This window comes from Halichoeres trimaculatus, unplaced genomic scaffold (genome assembly GCF_033239565.1).
Source record: "Halichoeres trimaculatus isolate MK-OKI-2021-1 unplaced genomic scaffold, fHalTri1.1 fHalTri1_scaffold_22, whole genome shotgun sequence".
In the NCBI taxonomy this organism is placed as follows: Eukaryota; Metazoa; Chordata; class Actinopteri; order Labriformes; family Labridae; genus Halichoeres; species Halichoeres trimaculatus.
In genome coordinates this window covers 3,610,615-3,630,912 of record NW_027437200.1, presented here as the reverse complement: position 1 = coordinate 3,630,912, position 20,298 = coordinate 3,610,615, and the positions used below count along the sequence as shown (strand labels likewise).

At 42.4% G+C, this 20,298-nt stretch overlaps 1 protein-coding gene across 1 annotated transcript in view; it reads right to left on the bottom strand.

The window, feature by feature from the left end:
- Positions 1-483: 483 nt before the first annotated feature.
- Positions 484-20,298, bottom strand: part of efnb3b (ephrin-B3b) — a 135,778-nt gene continuing 115,963 nt past the window's right edge. Inside the window, exons 3-5 of the mRNA XM_074662071.1 lie at positions 14,613-14,705; positions 11,191-11,250; positions 484-4,636 (exon numbers count right to left, since the gene is read on the bottom strand). Coding sequence (XP_074518172.1) covers positions 4,203-4,636; positions 11,191-11,250; positions 14,613-14,705 — 587 coding nt within the window. The 3' untranslated portion in view covers positions 484-4,202. The remainder of the gene's footprint in view (positions 4,637-11,190; positions 11,251-14,612; positions 14,706-20,298) is intronic.

The following is a 20,298-nucleotide window of genomic DNA, read 5'->3' as shown; positions in this document are numbered from 1 at the left end:
GTTTTTTTTTCATTACTTTTTAATTTTTGAATTTTTTGCACATTTATAAAATCTGGCAATTTTTTCAAAATCTCAAAATCATAGAAAAAAAGTTGCAACTAGCATGAGTTTCATGAATTTTGCATGTATGAAATTTAAGATATTGCATTTAAATAATAATAATAAATAAATTAATAAATAAATAAATAAATAAACACATCACATGTACAATGGAACAAAAATAGTTTTCATTTTAGTGATTATTTACTAATTTTTTTTTAGAATTTTTTATCACTTTTTGTCTTGATTGTGAAGATAACGTAGATTTTGTGGCTTCTGAATGACTTTAATCCAGGTGAGCTGATGTAAATTGGCTCTTGTGAAAGTAAAGGTTGCAGACCCCTGCACTAGAGGCTCAGTACATGTGCAAACAGTGTAGCATTAAAAACATGGTAGACCCTCACACAGTAATGAATCACACAGCAGGACCAAAAGAGTGGTGCTTAAACATTTTTCTTTGTTTGTTTTTTTTATTCAACCATTTTTTTTTCCAAACCAGGAATGTTCTAGTTTTTTCCTCTCTGTAGAGGTGTGTTGGGGAGAGAGGGACAGGGGAAAGGAAGAGAAGTGGGGAGAGGGGGGTTTAGGGTTTGTTGTGATGAGTAGACACGGGGGTAAGGAGGAGAGAAGAGGAGGAGGAGAGGACACAAAAAAACCCTCTCTCACAGAGGTGTCCCAAATACAAAGTCTTAACACGTTACATACGAGAGCCACCTCACACCGCGGCCTCCACTCGCTGTCTATTGGCACAAAGAAACACATTCACGCACATTTACACACACATACACACTTTCACCAACAGAGAGGTGAGGGGGCTCGGCGGTCAGTTTTTTTTTCTCTCCCTCCTCGCCAATAGAAACAGCACTTTTTCTTCTTCTTCTTCTTTCTCTTTTCAGCGTGAAAACCAGCGGCGGTGTCCGTGGTTTTTTTTCCAGAAAGCTAACGTATTGAGTCGGCCGGTCAAACACAAAACAGTGAAAGCCAAAGACACAGCTTTGCAATAACAACAACATGGAAATCAAACCATACAGAAAAAATAAACAGATATACTTGACATTCTGCTGTGAGGGAGGTGGGGATGTAACTGGTCTACAAACAGGGCGGTCGCTCCTTTTCTGACGAGTGAGGTACCAGAAAGTCCAACAAGTTTAATTTCCCTTTCACGTTAAATTTTCAACTAAAAAAAAAACAGAATACTGTCGTTTTTGATTCGAGGGCACACAGGAGTTGTTGAAGAGAGAGAGAAACAGAGACTTTGTTTGGCTTGGAGGATATTTTAGGTATTCTGCGCATGTTTAAATAGACATAGACTCAACAACATACATTAAACAGAAGAAGAAGAAACACAAGTTGGTAGTTGTACAAAAAAAAAGAAAAATCTGAGGTGGTTTCCTCCTGTTTTGTTTTTCAACACAATTCGGCTTCCGTCAAGTACAATCCAAACTCATTTGTGATACAAAAACATATCCGAACACCATCATCATCATCATCATCATGGGTTGAACAAAGTCATATCAGACAAATGTGACACTTTATGAAAGATATCTCATTATAAGATGTTAGATACAAAAACACAGTCAAGAAATGCTGTAAGGTCCAGGTTTAACACTGGCTTCACACAGAAAACATGGCTACATCACAGGAGGCCTTATGCGCGAGTGTGTGTGTGTGTGTGTCTAAGAAATAAAACTTAAGGTCTTCAATGCCACCCAGTTTACACATAAGCAATAAACAGGTTTGAGCAACACAAACAGCTTTTTTTTTAGTATGCACATGTGAACAGATTGCACCTCTGAACACAGCCATGTGTTATTGCCCTCTAAGGTTGAGGTGCTGGGCACTAGTGTGATTGTATAGGTGTGTGTGTGTGTAAAGGAAAGAGGGAAAAACACACAAGTGATCTTTTCATCTCTCCCGTGTCCATCAGGTTAGCGGTAATCACAGAAAGTCATATGAAAGCAATCAGCGTTTTGTGGCGTGTGGGTGAAAGTGTTTGCGTGAACGTGTTGGAGCCAAAGCAAGAGAGAATGTATGTCACTCAATGCAATCAGTCGGCATCTGTGACAGTCATTAAAAGGTGTGAAATTTGTGTGTGGGAGGCTGTGAGTGTGTGCGTGTCAACCGGAGAGAAACAGAGTGTACCGACTGCTGGGGGAATTCTTGCGTGTGTGAGAGTGTGTGTATGTGTATCCACAGCTAAGACATGAGAGTGTCTGTGTGTGATACAGAGATGCATTTCAACACAAATTTTGGTGGAAAGAATCTGAAATGCGCCACTTCACGTTAACATAAAGTGTGACTGAGTCTCAGAGAGATGTGTGGGAGAGAAAGAGTGTGTGATGAAATCTCTCCTTTCCATCGGTTAAAGTTCAACTCTTCAGAAATCCGTTTTGGGGCTCCAGCGCCTCTGTTCACGAGGTTTCAGACCCTCCATTCAAAGAAAAAGTTTCTCTCCTTCTCCGGCCACTCCATCCTTGGGATCCTTCATCTCTCATTCCTGCTGCTGCCATCTTCCCCTCCCTTCAGCTTTTTTTTTTGTTGTGCAATTCCTTCACAGTCTTTTCTTCCAACACCTCCCTCCCTTTCTCCTTTTTTTTAAGTTCTGCATTCAGACGCTGCTTTATTCCTCCTCCCCAGACAGCACTCTCACCCTATTCTGTTCCCTTTACCCCCCCGCCCCCTTCCTTTCCACACCATCACACCCCCACCCCCCTCCTCACTTCTTTTCACTTAAAAAAAAATGAACAAAACAAAAAAAACTTTCATAGATGGTTCTACCTCAACACTTCCACAAACGAGGTCTAAACTTCAAAACTACAGCATAGTACAAGGAGCTATAAAAATATACATAGAGTTCAGAGACCCTAGAGGGGAGGGAGGGGAGGGGAGGGGAGGAGGGAAGGAGGGAGAGAATGAGAAGGGGACAAGAGGAAGAGAGACACAACCTCTGTTCACCAAGAAAATTAAAAAGGGGATTAAATTAATAAACAAGATAAGGGGGAAAGGAAAGGAAACAAGGTTGTTCTAAGATGTGAAAAACAAAAAAATGTCTAGCAACAAAACTGTAGTTTAACAGACTGGGTAAAAATGATGAAACAATAGAAAACAGAAAGAAACATCTAAAAATTATTTACTGGATATTCATATATATAATCTATAAGTGTCGATAGCGATAAAAAATCTCACTTTGTTTGATATTCGCTCACTATTTTGTGTTTTGGTATTTAAGACAAGTCTAAAGAACACGCGCGCACACACAAAGCGAACACGCACAAACTAAACCCAACGTGTGCATATGCAAACTCATATGCAAACCTGCTTGTACTGAAGCCCACTAACCGCACACACACGTCTAATGTGGAGCAGCAGCAGTGCCACACTTATTACCCCACTCCCATTCACGCAGCCACTCGCACACATTATTATTAAAATATACAAGATTCTGAGTGTCACCGATTGGTCGGACCTCCTCAGGCCGGGGGCTGATCGTCTTGACCGTCGCCCGGGGCTTGGTGATTGAACGAGTCTGAGGCCCCTCCTCAGTTTTCTCAGGAGAAACAACACAAACAAGCTAGAATCCTATTGGTGATGTAGTGGCAGGGGCCAGTCTCTGGCTAACGCAGCTCTGAGCGGGCAGGGTGGTGAGCTGGGCAGGTACAGCCTCTTAGATTCAGAGTGGGATCAGGGTTGTAGTTTATTTCAGTTGTATTACTTTTTTTTCCTTTCTTTTGTAAAAAGAAAACCCCAACCCCTGGTTCATACTCCTAGAAAATCAGTGTTTTCCACACACAAACACACAGGCATGTATGGGTTCAACTCTTCCATTTAGCACGGGAGGGTCTTGTATAGTTCTGAGTCTACAAGAAGGGGCACTCAGAGGGTTTGTCCCCCATTCATGGAGACCTTAGCAGGGCTATGTACGAATAAGACACTGCCCTGAACACACTCTTGGTGGCCCAGTTGTGTGAGGATAGCGTGGTGGGAGGGGGTTGTTGAGCTAGAAACACAACTGTGGCCGACTCACGGGCAGTGAGAGGGGGTCCATGGGATGTAACTAGTTGTTTGGTGGTTTGGTGTGATGGTGCTGACAGTTGAGCAGGGATTGGTTGGTTATATGAAGAAGGAGTAGGCCGTGTCCAATCAGACGAAGCACATCAGGCGTCTCATACTTTGTAGTAGATGTTAGCCGGACTCTGAGGAGGCATCTCCTGGACGATGTAGACCGGGTGGCCATAGTCTCCGCTAACCTTCTCGTAGTGCGGGCAGTAGGCTGAGTCTGATGTCCGCAGAGGGATGATGATGTCGCTGGGCTCTGAACCATTGTTATTTGAGCTGGAGATGCCGCCGCCTCCTCCTCGCTTCGGGCTGGTGAGTGAGGAAAGTGAGAGCGGAGGGTGATGGGTGTCTGAGTGTTTGGCGTGCCGCCGCCTGTAGCACACCACGCAGATCACAGCGGTCACCAGCAGGAGGAAGGCAGACCCTCCTGCGGCACCAGCGATCAGGGCGATGTTGGAGGGTGGAAAGGGCCCGTTCTCGTCAGTGCCCTCTGCGCCAAAGCTGTTAGGTCCTCGAGACTGGGTGGAGTTTCCAGCACCGCCTGAAACGAAGCAGAGGAAAATCTTACTCCAACGTCCACAAGTTGCTCTCAACCACATTCATCATCATCATCATCATCATCATCATCATCATCATCATCATCATCATCATCATCATCATCATCATCACTGGTGTAACAGAGCAACAACAGCTTTCAGTTTTTAAAGTACCATACCAATCCATATGGATCTGTACAACAACATTATTCATGAGAATGGTTCAGATTTGCAAGCTGGGTCTGCTGAGGCCAAACTCTGTGGAGTCAGATCAGTCTCAAAATTTACAAATGTAAAAAAAAAAAAAAAAAGTCTACAAATTAAAAACAAGAGAGACAACAAACATGTTTGTGTAAATTTTAGGGTATGTTTTTACTGTGATCACGCTGCAGCATCTGGACATACAGAAATACTATCAACGGCATGTACTCCACAGACTTACTCCAGAGTACTCCACATATTTTAATAATCTGAAACCTCTTAGTCCAGTTTTAGTTGACTTAATACCGTAACAATTTGAGTGTGGGTTGAGTTTCAAGTTTTTTGTTCTTACTTTAAGTTCAAGTTTTTGTCTAGTTTAGTTGATCAAATATCATATGAGTTTTAGTCTGAGTCTGGTCTCAAGTCTTTCAGTTTTAAGCCGCGTTTCCACCAAGCAGTCCGGTTCGGTTCAGTACGGTTTGGCACAGTTAAGCCTGATTCTGTTTGTGTTTCCACAGCAAACTGTGCCCTCTTGCAGTAGGCGGCGTGTAAGCTGAATGCTGTAAGCGGCAGCTGTTAAACAATAGTGTGATGCCGTAGCAGCGCAACACCTGCTAATAAATCCAAGAAGAAAAACAGTACACAGTGAAAAAAAGCAACGATGGAAGACATTCCATTCTCTCTGTGATTGGCGTGTAGCTCTTTGATACAAAGTGAAATCAAGCTTTGTTTCAGAGAAGTCTGTGAGCCGCCAGGAGAAATGCAGCCGCTGTGGCACCGTAAGTGACGATTCTTTAGACCAATCAACGGTCTGCAGTGTTGTAGCTCCACCTTCTGAGAGTGGATCGGTTCAGTCTGGCACCCATACGAAAGGGTCCCAAAAAGTGGGACGGCTCGTCTCAGATATTTGGGGATCTGTCCCGGGATAAGTCAGTAGAATTGCACAAAATGTGCACCGTACTGAGACAAACCGCAAACTGCTTGGTGGAAATGTGGCTTTAGTCTAGTTGTGGTCGACCAAATATCAGCAGATTTTAGTCATATATAATGTAAACAACCTAACTGTTTTGAAAATGTTCTCAAACTATGAGAAGCTCTGCAAACTGCTCTCAGTTCTCCACGTGTGTTACTGCTGCTGCTGAGAAGCTTTAGACAGAGACTTTAACCTGCTCAGTTCTGTGGCGTCACATCATTATATTATCTAAATGATTCAGCGTCATGTGACAAAGATACACCCGGGTCTGCATCCCTACCTATCATTTTTGTCTCTTATCTATTCACTGAAGAAGGTGTCAGTTATATTCTGCCAGTCTGTGTCATTATGCCTGATTTTTTTATTTAGTTTTTGTTTTGTTTATGTTTGTTATTTTTGTCATTGTCTTCGTCGAGGAAATTAATACAGCTGTTCAGTAACAGACAGGTGACATAGCATATCTTATCTATCTGCATGTTTCACACAATCTAATATTAAAACTTAACCTCAAATCTACATAGCTGTGATTGGCTGAATAAGAGAGAGAAATCTGATTGGCTACAGACTTTCCCTGCTGAAAAAAACACTCATGCTTGAACTCTAGCATTTCAGAGAAATCTAAAAAATTGTAGCAACGTAACAAGATGCAAATGAATCAGAAACATGTTTGTAAATCTTTATTTTTTTGAGTTGTGGAATTTTTTTTTTTTTTGACATTTGTGAATCTTTCTGTGTGCATTTGTTGTTTCTGAGACTGATCTGACTCCACAAAGCTCAGTGAGATGCAGTAAGTTTGCAGCAAATCTCACCAGCGCTTCTATGTGGTCTCTTTATTGATGCAATGAAGTGGATGGCTGGGCTTATAAAATGAAGAGAGGGATGTCTGCAGAGTGTGTGTGTGTGTGTGTATGTGTGTGTGTGTGTGTGTGTGTAACTCTTGCGGACAGCCAGGCCAAGCCACAGTGTGTGTCAAGGTAACACTCGTTGTTTCCTGAACCATAACAACTGTATTTACTTTGCATTAAAGCTCCCCACATAAAGAGTGCCAGACCACACACCGCCCCCCCTCCTGCTGGACTTCCTGTCTGTCTGTCTGTTTATCAAACTGTCTGTCACGCCGTCTCTCTGTTTGCTCGCCGATTTCTGCTTCTGTCTGTTGTGTGTCTGCCTGAAACCTAAGATCTTCACAACCCCGGAGCTCGCACTTTTCTCTGCGGGAGACTGGGTCAGAACTCAGCAGGTGGATTCGGGTCGGGATGAATGTATGAGTGTGTGCATCTGTGTGTGTGTTTACAGAGCGCTGCTTTGGCACTGGACCGTGTGAACGTGTGTGGCAAACTGGTTAAGACTGGTAATGTGAGTCTCTTCTATATAGAGCCTTTGGATTGATCTATCATTATTCTTGGCACACATCACTTTCTTTTCTCCCCGTCTGTGTCTCTCCTGTGTCTCCTGCGCTTCCTCGCCTCCCCTGGCTTCGTGGCTCTGTCTCTCTTTGAGTTATTGTAGCCGTAATGACCCACCTTGCTCTAAACTCAGGGCCTTGCAACGCAAACAGACATGTGGATGAATACACACACACAACCATAGAGGCAAATACATGCAAAACCACCTCGTCTCCCCGCTGCTGAGCACCCCGTGGTGTTGGACTGACGAGGAGCAAAGCACTAATGGAGGCGTCGATTACACTCCCCTCTCTTCTCTGTGTGCTCCTTCCTCCCTCCATTAACCCAATATCCCTCATTCTCTATCTCCATTATCATCGCCGCCTTTCACAGGCTCCCTTTATCATCTCCCCTTCCCTGGCCTCACCTTCCCTTCACCTGTTTCCTGATTCCTACTTTCTCTTTTGTTTCCCTTTTTCTATCAGAAAAGCTCATACGTGGTGCTGTCTCTGCTCCTTTGCTTCTGACATTTAGATTTTTAGTAAAGAGTGACATTCAACAGGGCAGTTACAACAAAGCAAGTCAAGGTTATGACAGAGTGTAATATTAACTTCCAACCATGTTGGTTTTCCATTTATGACTTTATTTGAGCAGTGTGACACAAAGTGTAACACCAAGTGGAATAAGATCATCCATTTCTAGACCCAAGATCTTTATATATAAAAAAGCTTTTAAATATAATAAAATGTCAGAATTCAAGATTGGGAAATAAAACAGCAGCAGCACAGAAGAGGAGATGACCACCTCAGATTCAGGGTGACCCTGATCTGTCCCTCACTATCCCTACACGAGGCGACAAACATCGCCGGTAAAACAGAGGATTAATGTTGGGTAAGTTAGACTTCTTAACATGACTGCAGCGCACATATAGAGAGCAGCTCTTGATTGCTACTGTTGTGAATCCAGAAGGACAGGAAACAAAAGAGGGTGGAGGACCAAAAGAAGAAAAAGGTTTTTACTTGAGCTAAACTAAAAAATCCAAAAATTTGAAACTAAAAACTCTCGTAAAAACAGGATTTTTTTCCTTCTTTTTTTTGAGCAAATGCAGTACGCCACCGGATCTCTAACTCAGCCAATCCATACCGTGCTTAGGCACGCTTCAACCCTAAAGTCCAGTTGGTTCGGCCAGTGTGACCGCAACCATGACGTGTTTAAGCACAATTCACTCTTCTGCTGTAGCACGCTTCAGAGAGGTGGGCTATAGCGCGGTTCAGAGGCATCATTTTAAACAATAGTGAGGTGTTAGAGGGCTGTGTCAGACCAAAACGACTTAACGACAGTCAAAAAGTCTCTTAAAGTTGTAGCAGAGCTCTCCGTGTCTCATTGTGCTGACTCTGATGAGATCACACTTCATGTAAACAGTAGGGATGGGTACCGAATTAGGTACTTTTATAGGTTCCGACAGAATTCTGTCAAAAGTACCGGGTACCGGTTCATGTAAAATCAAAAGGTTCCATGTTTAGGTACCTAAATGCATCCTTGTGACTGTGAGGGAGTGGAAGGGTAGCCAATTTTCCATGCTGGACATGAACACAGCATCGCAAGGTTATTTAATGAAGAATTAATATGTGTAGTCAAAAAAAGTATTTTATTACTAAACAAATTGGTATTTTTTACCACAGAAACACAAAAAAGTACAGAAAATTGGTACCGCTGAGTACCAGTACCAAATGCCAGGTACCGGGAATTGGTACCGTATGGTTTTAAATGTGAAAGGTACCCATCCCTAGTAAACAGACGCTTCAAGATAAAGTAGGCGGGCCATAAGTGTGCCTGAAGTCTGGTTTGTATTGGAGTAGTGTGACCATGGGCCGTACTCTCCAGCAGGGAAACAATGCTGCAGGGGGACATCTGGCTTGACCAAGACATGGTTTGGATGGCTAGTGTTACCGCACCCTCAGTCTAATAAAAAATGACTTTGATAAACTTTCTTCAGAGGATCAACAGTTCAAACAGGGCGGTACGCAAAGGTGATGGATAAAATATTTTTTTTTAATTTCCAAATATTGTCATACTTGCTGTATGATCGCTATTATGTGTTTAGCATTCTGTCGTAGTGAAGCTACAAAATGTCTCTGTCAAAGTCAACAACTCATTGTATTATCACCTAATGTGACTCTCAGGCTTTCTGCCTCAAACACTGCCCTCTTTATTAACACAGACACCACCACTGATCCTCACATATAATGAATAGAAGATACATAGTGTTTGAAAGATGACGTGACAGGTTATAAAGAGCACCACACTGACCCTTGCTGCTGTTGTGTTTACGATCTGTTGCCTACCTGTGATGGCTAACACTACATATCTGACCTGTCCTCTGGGTTTAATTCTGCCCCGGCTAGAGTTGCTTTGCTCTCGCCGTTGGTGGAGCTGAGGTAAGTTTCCACTCCGAGCAGCCTGCTCTGGGAGCTCCATATGCTAACTCTACAGCTAGCCACTCATACTCGCTGTCTTAGCGGTCATCTTTAACAAGGTAAGTCACAAATTGGTTGCTGGCTGTGGCTAACCCGATTGGCTCAGTTGATCAGTATCCCATAACTTCACTCTGGGCTAACCTCTGGGTAGCTAGGGTGCTTCACTAACACATGTCCGTATGAGTAGGGACTCACAGGCCTGACAAGTTAGCTTCCTGTTTTGTTCTGATTTTACATCTATGAGCCTGACCTCCTGGTGGATACACTGGCTTTGACCCACGCTGAGTTGGAGACACTGATTTCAGCACACGGACTTGACACTGCAGCTAACATAGAGGCTAGCCTGTGTCGTCACTGGTAGCCTAGCAATGGTTGAGAATTTGTTTCAGGTTTCCTGTAGGTTTTTTGTTGTTGTTGTTGTTGTTGTTGTTGTTTAGGGTAGATGCCACCAAAAGTCAAGCCAATAATCTCATAGAAAGAAGTAGAAGACATCAAAAAATCCTTGAAGAAACAACAAACACCTCCAAACAACAAAAAGTGATTATGAATCTTATGGACAAAATAAAATAAAAAGACAAAACACTAATGCAATTAGCATTTTGTGACTGTAGCTTAGTTATTTCTTCACAATATGCTGATGATCATTTTGTCTCAACAAAGATAAAGAGAGTTCAGTCTTAGTTCAGTGTGTGATGTGTGTCCTGGTGTCAAAAACAAGCCAAACTGCTCTTAAGGCGTTTGATGGAAACCGTTTCGTGCTGTGTCTGGTGTTATTTGTCTAATTCCAGTAAAAAGAATGCATCCCATTGTTGCGTCCTTCACACATTCAGTTCTCACCTATTTGAGGTATGGACATGTGACAAGACGATGTGTGAATCTCCCAATTTGCACGTTTGTTATAGTACAGAGATTAAAAAACAGGAGAAACAAACACAACAAGTCGAGTTCCTCCCCTGAATGACGAAGAGGCTGAATCCAGTGTCCCTCCTTGCTCTCTTCCTTTCTCCTCTTTGCTTTTTAATCACTTCTTCCTCTTTACTCTAAGTGTGTCTCATTCTGACTCACTTGGATTCACCCTTTCTCCTGACAGAGCTACAGAATCCAGGCCGCCCAAACTAATGACAACAATAATTCTCTAAAATGTTGCCGCTGGTCCAGCCCGCTCTCTTCTGCTGCTCCCTCTCATCCCTTGTGCTCCTTTTTTCCTCCATCTCTCTTTTTCTCATCCTTCTCCCAAGGTAGCTATTAGCCATCCATTCCCCGCCTGCAGCACTTAGCTCGGAGGGCCGGGCGCAGAGACGGAGGAGGAGGAGGAGGAGGAGAGGGATAGAGTGAGGGAAGAACGACACGGAATTAAATAGAGAGATCCACAGATGTCACCGCTGCACATTCTCCATCTGTCGCCTCCTCCCTCCCTCTCCCTGCTGTCTTTCTTTTTTATCTACCGCTCTTTGCTTATATTCCTCCATCCATTTTCAGGGATGGATCCACGGAGGATAATCTCCGTTTGGTCTCCTGCTTACCTGGGTTTCTGCTGGTGGTGCGTCCCGCTGGCGGGTCTTTCTTTGGAGGCCCGTATTGGCCTGGGGAGGAGAAATAACAGTGGAACATGAGAAGAATGGCAGAAATACAGATAGAGCCTCTACAACAGCCAAGGATCTCAGATTTGGAACAAATAAGTGACATTAGCAAAGAGAAAGGCCTGCCAGGAGGGGAAACCAACCAAAGGAGCCTTATTAAAGGCTTCCTTCTCTTTCATTCCCATTATAGGAGAGCACATATTGATTGGGACTCCTCGTGCAGCGTAGGAGCACTTTTCCATTTGTTTGAATGGGAAACTAAAGAGAGCACGATTGTTGTTTTGGCCAGAGTGAATTTACACAAGGCCATAACGGCTTGTAATCTGCAGTCGCTAAATAAGGCCATCTGTCTCGCAAGCCCTCAGTAATGGTGATGGCATTAAAGTGCATTTATTTGACACATGCAAACGCGCACACGCGCGCTCACACACAGATGCAGCTATTGTAGAAGTGCCACTCCTCGTGGCTGAAAGAGATGGTTTCAGAAAATACGGATTTCTGCACACTTCCGAGCCATCTGGCCTCAACCAAAAAGCTGCAAGAATAGAGTTATATATCGGGATGTGAGTGTTCAGCCCGCGCTTTGAGCAACGTTTCACAAAGAGAGGGTGTTATTGGTCATTGCAGCAGACGGAGAGAGGAAAATAGATCTGACCACAGGGTGCTTATGGATAAAACTGTACAGTAAACCCACACAAACACACATTGATCCCCCTGTGAGAGCAGTAAATGTGTGTGTGCATGCACAGACATCTACCTATACATACTGACATTTAGAGAAGAGCCAGGCCATTGGCCGGCAGCTCCCTCATGACAGTCTACCAAACAGAAGTTAGGGGCGGTGCTGTCTGGATCAATAGAAACTGCCCCTCTGCTAGTCCCCGATGTGTGGCTAGCAGAGACTAGGTTCAGAATGTGTGTATGTGTGTGTGTGTGTTAGAGAGAGAAAAGAGGGAGACAAGCAAGCAAGACAGATAAAGAATAAAATAAGAGAAGACAGGTCAATGAATGTGTGTGGGCTGAGGGTGCAAGCCTGTGTTTTTCCAAAAGTGTGAGTGTGTGTGTGTTCCTCAGAGCAAAGCAGAGTGCCATATCTCATCAGAGATCACCACGAGGCGGCACGCCGCTTATTTAGACGACAAACAACACAGACGTGACCTTTCAGCCACGTAGCAGATAAGACAGAAAGACAGAGGAGAGGAGTGAAAATAACAGAGAGATGGAGGCTGGATGGAGGGGTGGTGGTGGTGGGGATTTGAGGAGAGATGGCCGGCATGCAAAATGAACGGGGAAGTGATGAGGATGGGGAAAATGGGAATTTGAAAAGGAAGTGAGCAATGTGGCTCAATTGAAAAGGGGATAAAAAAAAAGACACGCAGAGGGAATAGAGAGGAGGCGAAGGAAGGACAGAGGAGATAAAGACTGGAGATGAAGCAGGAAGTACAGATTGTTTGTGCAGTGTGGACCTTCTTAGAGTGCGTGCACTCAAAAAAATAACTCATGGGATGAACTCCATTAAATTGTGGGCAGGATTTTCAATTTCAAACTGATATTATACAGAAAATACGGTAACGCTTTATATTAAGATCCTGTAATAAGCATTAATAAGACCTTTGTAAGTACTTATAAGATGCTTATTAACATTATTATTTGTTTATAAGACTATATAACTGCTTGATAAGTGTTTGATAAGGTCATTGTAAGGGTTAGGTGTGAGGCCCCACAGGTAAGGTTTAGGCATGGGGCCCTGAATGGTTAGGTTTAGGCATGGGGCCCCAAATGGTTAGGTTTAGGCATGGGGCCTCGAATGGTTAGGTTAATGCATGGGGCCCCGAATGGTTAGGTTTAGGCATGGGGCCCTGAATGGTTAGGTTTAGGCATGGTGCCCTGAATGGTTAGGTTTTGGCATGGGGCCTCGAATGGTTAGGTTTTGGCATGGTGCCTTGAATGGTTAGGTTTAGGGGAAGGGCTGGGGTAGGACTCAAGAGAGACAATAGCAGAAGACAGAAAACAAAGAGGGTTAGGGTTGGGGTTAGGTTCCATTTACCTTATAGATTAAGTTGTCTTGTATTAACTGTTACAATGACCTTATTAAAAACTTATCAAGCAGTTATATAGTCTTATAAACAAATAATAATGTTAATAAGCATCTTATAAGTACTTACAAAGGTCTTGTTAATACTTATTACAGGATCTTAATATAAAGCGTTACCGAAAATACTTCAGAAACCTGAACTTAAAAAGATGGAGTGTGATTTATTTAAAAAATACATTACTTCAACCAGGTTGTTTTTTGAGTTTTTTGAGTGTGTGTGAGTGTGTGCAGTGAAAAGACCAGAGGACAGAAAGTGTGTGAGGTGGTCTTCTGTTGAGCTGAGCTGACGATGTCGATGTTACGGGCTGATAGGGTGACAGCAGTGCCATTTGGCCCTTTGATGAGGACCACCGACAATACACAAGGACTGATAACAGCGATGGCTGCGTTAATGTGTGTGTGAGCGCGGGGAGGGTCATGTGAAGGACAGGTGCCTATTGTGTGTAAGAATGCGCAGGTCAGTGAAAAACGCTTAAATGAGGCGTTTTTTGCTGCGTGTGGGGGTCATTACCTGGGAATATTTCCCAAACAAATTAGAGGTGTGTGCAGGCACGAGTCATTAAAAAGCCCTGACTGTGTGCTTTAACGCTGAATGGACTCATTCTGTTATCAGGCTGTAGCTGGCAGCTCTGTGCGTGTGTGTGGAGAAATGTGTGTGTGCCCTGTGTTCACTACACATGTTCTTGCACATGTTAGCTTAATGTTGCTGCTGCTGCACAGAGATATGGGAGTGTCAATGCGTGTGTTTGAGTGTGTTTTAGTGTGTGTGTGTGTCCAGCGTGAGTCAGTAGTAGTTAAAAGGCAGAGTGAGAGGGGAGTCAACAGGGCTCATTAGAGCTGACTGATCCCACACTTCTCGGCTGTTCTCACCACTTAACAAGCCCTAATACTCTGAGTGAGAACACATGCACAAAGAGGTCATGTACACGCCAAAGTGTGTGTACCCGTTTTGTACGTGTGTGTGTAAGAGAAAGGAAGATAAAAGAGCGGGCTTAAAAAGTAGAAGAGGCTGCACGTCAGATAAGGTTGTGTAATGAATGCGAGCTGCTCCGTACTGTACAGATGGGACATGGTGTGAGAACTGGAGCCAGTGTGTGTGTGTAAAGTGAGCAGTTGTGTGTGAAGCTTTAATAACATCGTATTTGTTCAGAGCGTGTGAGACGAAGAAGGGCAGTGCCTGTGTGGTTAACCCCAGGAGCTGTTCATCAGAGAGAGCTCACGTGTGTGTTGATATGATAATGTAGGAGCAGAGAGAGGAGGGGAAACTTACTCTGCCCCACTTTCAGGACCACCTTCATGCCTTGCGTGGCACACACTCCACCTCTCATGCTATCCAGGCCTTGGCGTGTCCCGTCTGACGTAGCTGAGGGGGAAAGGAAACACAACATTGCACAGTTATCCAAAAATGTCACAAACAGTTTAAATCTATACACTACAGCTGCAACATCCACCCTTTCTCCATCTACAACGGCTTCTTTTCATGTGACCGGCCATTCCGGAGAGTCAGCAAGTGACATTTGCAGAGGCAGCGATTTAAAACTCTACCAGAAGCTCTGAAATGTCAAACCACAAGGCAGCAGCGCTTTAATAAGTCCTCATTTAGCAGTCTGCTGGAATTCATTAACACCCCTGCCGCGCTGCATGGACTCAACCGCTCCCAGTCAACTGCTGCTGCTGCTGCTCAGGTGAGAAAATAAACAGGAGAGGAAGGGCTGAGGCAGGGGAGGTAGAGCCGGACTGATGGCTGAAAAGAGGATGGTAAGGGGATAGTTAAGAAGTCACACTGCAAAAAAAAAAAAAAAAACTGAAATCTTATCAAGTGTTGTTTGTCTCATTATACTTAATGAGTCACATTCACCTGACTGTTCCAAAAACGTGTCTTGGTTCAAGTTATTAAAAGACAAAAATTAGTATTGAATCACTTGAAACAAGAAAAAAAGAATAATCTGCCAATGGGATGAGAAAAATGTGCTCGTCAAGTTTCTAAAAATCATAAGTAACTTTTATTGTTACATTTTCATTTTCATCTTTCAATAACGCGAAATCAGACATTTTTCTTAACCCCTCAGGAGAATGTGGCTCATTAAGTCTAAAAATTTTTTTTTTTTTACTGAAAATAAGACAAAAATACTTAAGAATTTATTTTTTTGCAGTGCAAAAGAAGCCTCTGATACACAAACACTGGGATCAAAGAGAAGCTGAACATGATTGTTTGACAAAACAGACTGTTTTAATGAGTTAGAGCTTAAAGGTACTAACACTACACTGATGTTGCTGTTTGTGTTTTAATTAAAATGAATTAAGGCTCATATTTTTAAAAACAAATGAAGGAAAAGCCATTTTTTTATGCTGCAGCATTATAAACAATTTTAGAATGGGATCAGTATAATAATAATAATTATAATAATAATAGTACTACTAATAATAATAAAATAATAATAATAAAATATCATGTCAACAAAATAATATAAAAAATAATAATATAAAAAATAAAACAATATCATAATAAAATAATATAAATAGTTATAGTTTAATAGTGAAAGCAAGGTTGAATAGTTTGTTACTAAATACACTAGTTCAAGAGAGATTACAAGTTAAAAGCTTAATAGGTGAGTTTATAATTGAGTCTTAAAGGTGGTAGAGTCAGCGTGACACAGACTGGTGGTGGGAGGGAGTCCCAAAGTGTGGGGGCAACAATGTCCCCCCAGGTTTGGTGCTTGGTCCTTTGGACGGTCAAGAGGAGCGGAGGTTGTGACGTAGGGATGGGCACTGAATTAAGTGCTATAATAGGCACAGACCGGATTCTGTCTTAAGCACCACAAGTGATTCATGTTTGGTAAACAGTACCATGTTTGGGTCCCTAAACGCATCCTTGTGACTGTGAGTGAGTGATAGAGTAGGAGATGTTCCATGCCGGACATGAACATAGCATTACAAGGTTATATATTGAGAAATAAATGTGTTAAATTGCAAAACTTTGAGATTTTATTATTAAACAAAGTTATATAAGTACCAAAAATTTGTACCGTTGAGTACCTTCACTGATTGCCTACTGGGCTTTGGTACCGTATCAAATATGAAAGGTACCCATCCCTACAGTGAAATGAGTGAGTGGGTGGGTGGGTGGCAGAGCTTGAATGTACGTTTCTTGAGGAAGTTTGTGGTTGTGTGGTAAAAGATGCTGTTACAGAAGTCCATGCGTGATGTGATGAAGGCCTGGATGAGGGTTTCAGTTGCAGGGAAGGAAAGAGAGAGCAGGGCGAAGGTGGGTGATGTTTTTGAGATGTAGGAAAGCTGTTTTTGTGACTGCTTTTACATGATGGGAGAAGGTGAGGTTAGTGTCAAAGATGACTCCAAGGTTCCGGCAGTGGGAAGAGGGTGAGAGGGTGGAGCTGTGAACAGAGGGGTGAAAGTCTTTGGCTGTAGAAGTGAGGGGATTCAGACATTACAGAGCATGTCAGATTTGGAGAAGCTGAGTTTGTGGAAATTAGTTTGCAGCTGGGAGCTGATGTCAGAGAGGCAGTTAGAGAGAGTGGACTGGGTCAGAGAGGTGATGGATTCTGAGGATTTGTAAAGTTCAATGTCATAACAGTGAAAACAGATTATCTGACCGAGGGGTAAGAGGAAGAGGATGAAGAGGAGGGGACCAAGCATCAAACCCTGAGGGACGCCTTGGGGCAGTAGATATTTATTATCACTTTATTCTATGTTCTATTCAGTATGACTTCATTCTACTTGCTATCTAGTATCTCTGGAATCTTATAGCATGTAGCTGAGAAGAGGGTCAAAGGAGGTCAAGCACTGCTGACAAGGTGCAGATGGGAGAAAGTTCACGAGTTCCTCTAACACTTCAGCACTCTTTACATAAAGCATGGCAGTGAATGCATTAAAGATCCCTGCACCACAGGTCACAGAGGCCAGAGGACGGAGAGGAAGACTCACAGGGGGGGAATGAGGATGGAAGGAGAAGAAAAGGAGAAGAGGAGGAGAGGCCTTAAAGAAACTCATAGAGAAGCTTCTTCTGTAACCATCTCTGTCTGTGGAGTTTGGCTCGATAGAGGAACAGGTGAGTAGACAGTAAAAAAGATTTAAGACATGTTTTCGTTTCCGCCGACCAGCAAACACATCCCTGCTCACACACACACACACACACACACACACACACACACACACACACACACACACACACACACACACACACACACACACACACACACACACACACACAAACACACACACACACACACCACCCGTCTCTCCTTATTTTGCCTGTTCTCGCCCCCAGGGCTAACCCTCACCTTGTCTCCTTAAAGAAATATAAAAATCATTTTCCCCCCGCCACTTTGCTCCAGGCTATAGATTAGCCTGTCTGAAGTGGTGCAGAAAGGGAGGGATGGCTGAAGGCTCCGGAGAGGCAGAGGGAGTGAGATGGAGGTGTGAAAAAAAGAGGCAGCTTCACTTCTAACACCTCCCTCTCTCCCTCCATCCCTGCAGGACGCAGAGTGTGAAAGCAGAGGAGGAGAGAAGCAGGCGGAGGTCACGGCGTGCAGCAGTGTGGTGGGAGACAGGGATAGTACGAAGGGGAGCATAAAGACGCTTTAAATAAAGTATCCTACAAACTTATGTATGCTCAACTTTTCACTGCTTGAGTCTTCTGAATCATTTTGTCCTGATGCTTTTTCAGGGAGAGGAACTTTTTCCAAAGGGGTTCAGATCAGAAATAAAGGCTGTCAGCTGCAGTTTGAACAGGGATCATTTTTAATTGAAAACATTTTTTTAAGATCTTTGATTGCTCTGAGAAAATATTCAGTTTGCAACCAAGTGTTTTTGACGTTCTTAAAAGATACTTGGAGGAAAAACCAGATCATCAGACGCTTCCTTTAGAAATGTGCCCTTCTATTTCTGCTGTCTCCCAAATTTTCAAACTGTGACAAGCTCCTAAAACATGCTTTTTTAAACCTTCACAAATCATTTTAGCTAGCTGTTTGAGTCCCAAACTGATATTTAAAAATGATCTGCAGTCAGTTTAATTCCTCTGCTGATTTTGGACAGCACGACTCGAAGGCTTGGTGGAAAAAAACACATGTGCCACCAAATTACAAACAGGTGGCATTTCACCGGTTACAGCAGACATTTTTTTTGATGAGTTTGAGAGTGTTCGGTGGATCCAGCATGGATTGAAGTCATCTCCATGAACACATTCAGCATTTAGATCTGACAAGAGAGAAGCAACATTGATGGCGTTATGATTTCTTCTTGTAGGGGTATCATTCACCGTTCAGGCGGGGTTTGCTGTACACACAGTGATGAGGTTAAAAGGAGCAGAACACGAACCTCACAGTGTGATCTCAGCTCCTTCTAATGACATCATCTCATCACCAGTCAGCTGATTTCACCTCCACTAACAGACATCTGCACGAGCAGTCACAGATGATAGTCACTCTAAGGTGTTATTCCTCAAACGTTTCCCATTAGTTGTTGCCTGTCAAGATGCTATCTGAAACTAAACGTAGAACAAGTCCTGACTGGATACACTTTGTAACAAAGTAGGTTTTACCGAAAATCCTTCACAACTCTATTGGATCCTGTAGTTTTACTTTGAAAGCACATGAATGAAAACACTCTGAATTAATGTACTGTGCTTGTTTCCCAATGAAAGAAAGAAACCCATCCCCTCACTCCAACATCTATGCCCTTTGAAGACCCGTTTCTCCTCTTTCTATGTACAAAAACATATACACGCTGCAAAAAAACTGAATTTTTATCAAGTGTTTTTGTCTTGAATTCAGTAGAAAAAATGTTTTCATTAACCTGACCAGTCCAGAAAAGTATGTTGTTTCAAGTTAGTTAAAGACAAAAATGAGGTCTGAATTGTTTGTAACACGAAAAAAAAATCTGCCAATGGAAAAAGAGAAAAATTATTTGAATAAAGACATTATTCTAGTTTAAAGCAAATTTTCAAGCAAATTTTTCTTGTTCCATTTGCAGATTTTTTTTAAATTGTTACAAGTAATCCACACCTCATTCATTCAACAGTTTATGACAAAAACAAACAAAGCGGCTATGGAGGAAGTGTTGCTAATGTACCTCTGGCATAGAAATTAACCTATTTACAGCCTGGTTCAAAAAACGTCTCCTGTCTGAGTCGCTGATTTTACTATCAACACCCACTGTTCAGGGGGTGAATTTTTTTATAACTCTGCCATTCAGAGGATATTAAGATCACAAGCTCGCCCAATCAGAGGCACAGCTCAGGGTCACATGATGGACAGGCGCCTATAGCTGTGGGCAAAGCCCTTGCCTCTACCAATATGGCCGCTATAGAAGATATGCTTCATTTTCCGTTTCAAAAACAGACGGGTGACATCAGCGAGACTACGTCCATGTTTTATACAGTCTATGGTCTCACCAAAACTGTCGGGTAGTAACAGAAACACTGCCTCCATGGTTTCCTGTGGTACTGCTCCATCTGGTCCATATCTGTAGGCTTTATGGAAATGTGCAGAAATCCAGGCAAAATGAACGCAGAGTAGGGATGAGTACTGCATTAAGTACTTTTATAGGTACCGAATGAATTCTGTCAAAAGTACCGGGTACCCATTCACGTAAAACCAGAAGGTACCATGTATAGGTACCTAAATGCATCCTTGTGACTGTGAGGGAGTGGAAGAGTAGGCAATATTCCATGCTGGACATGAAAACAGTTGAACACAGTTGAAATTGATTTATATATATATATATATATATATATATATATATATATATATATATATATATATATATATATATATATATATATATATATATACATATATATATATACATATATACATATATATATATATATATATATATATATATATATATATATATATATATATATACATATATATATATATATATATATATATATATATATATATATATATATATATATATATATATATATACAGCTG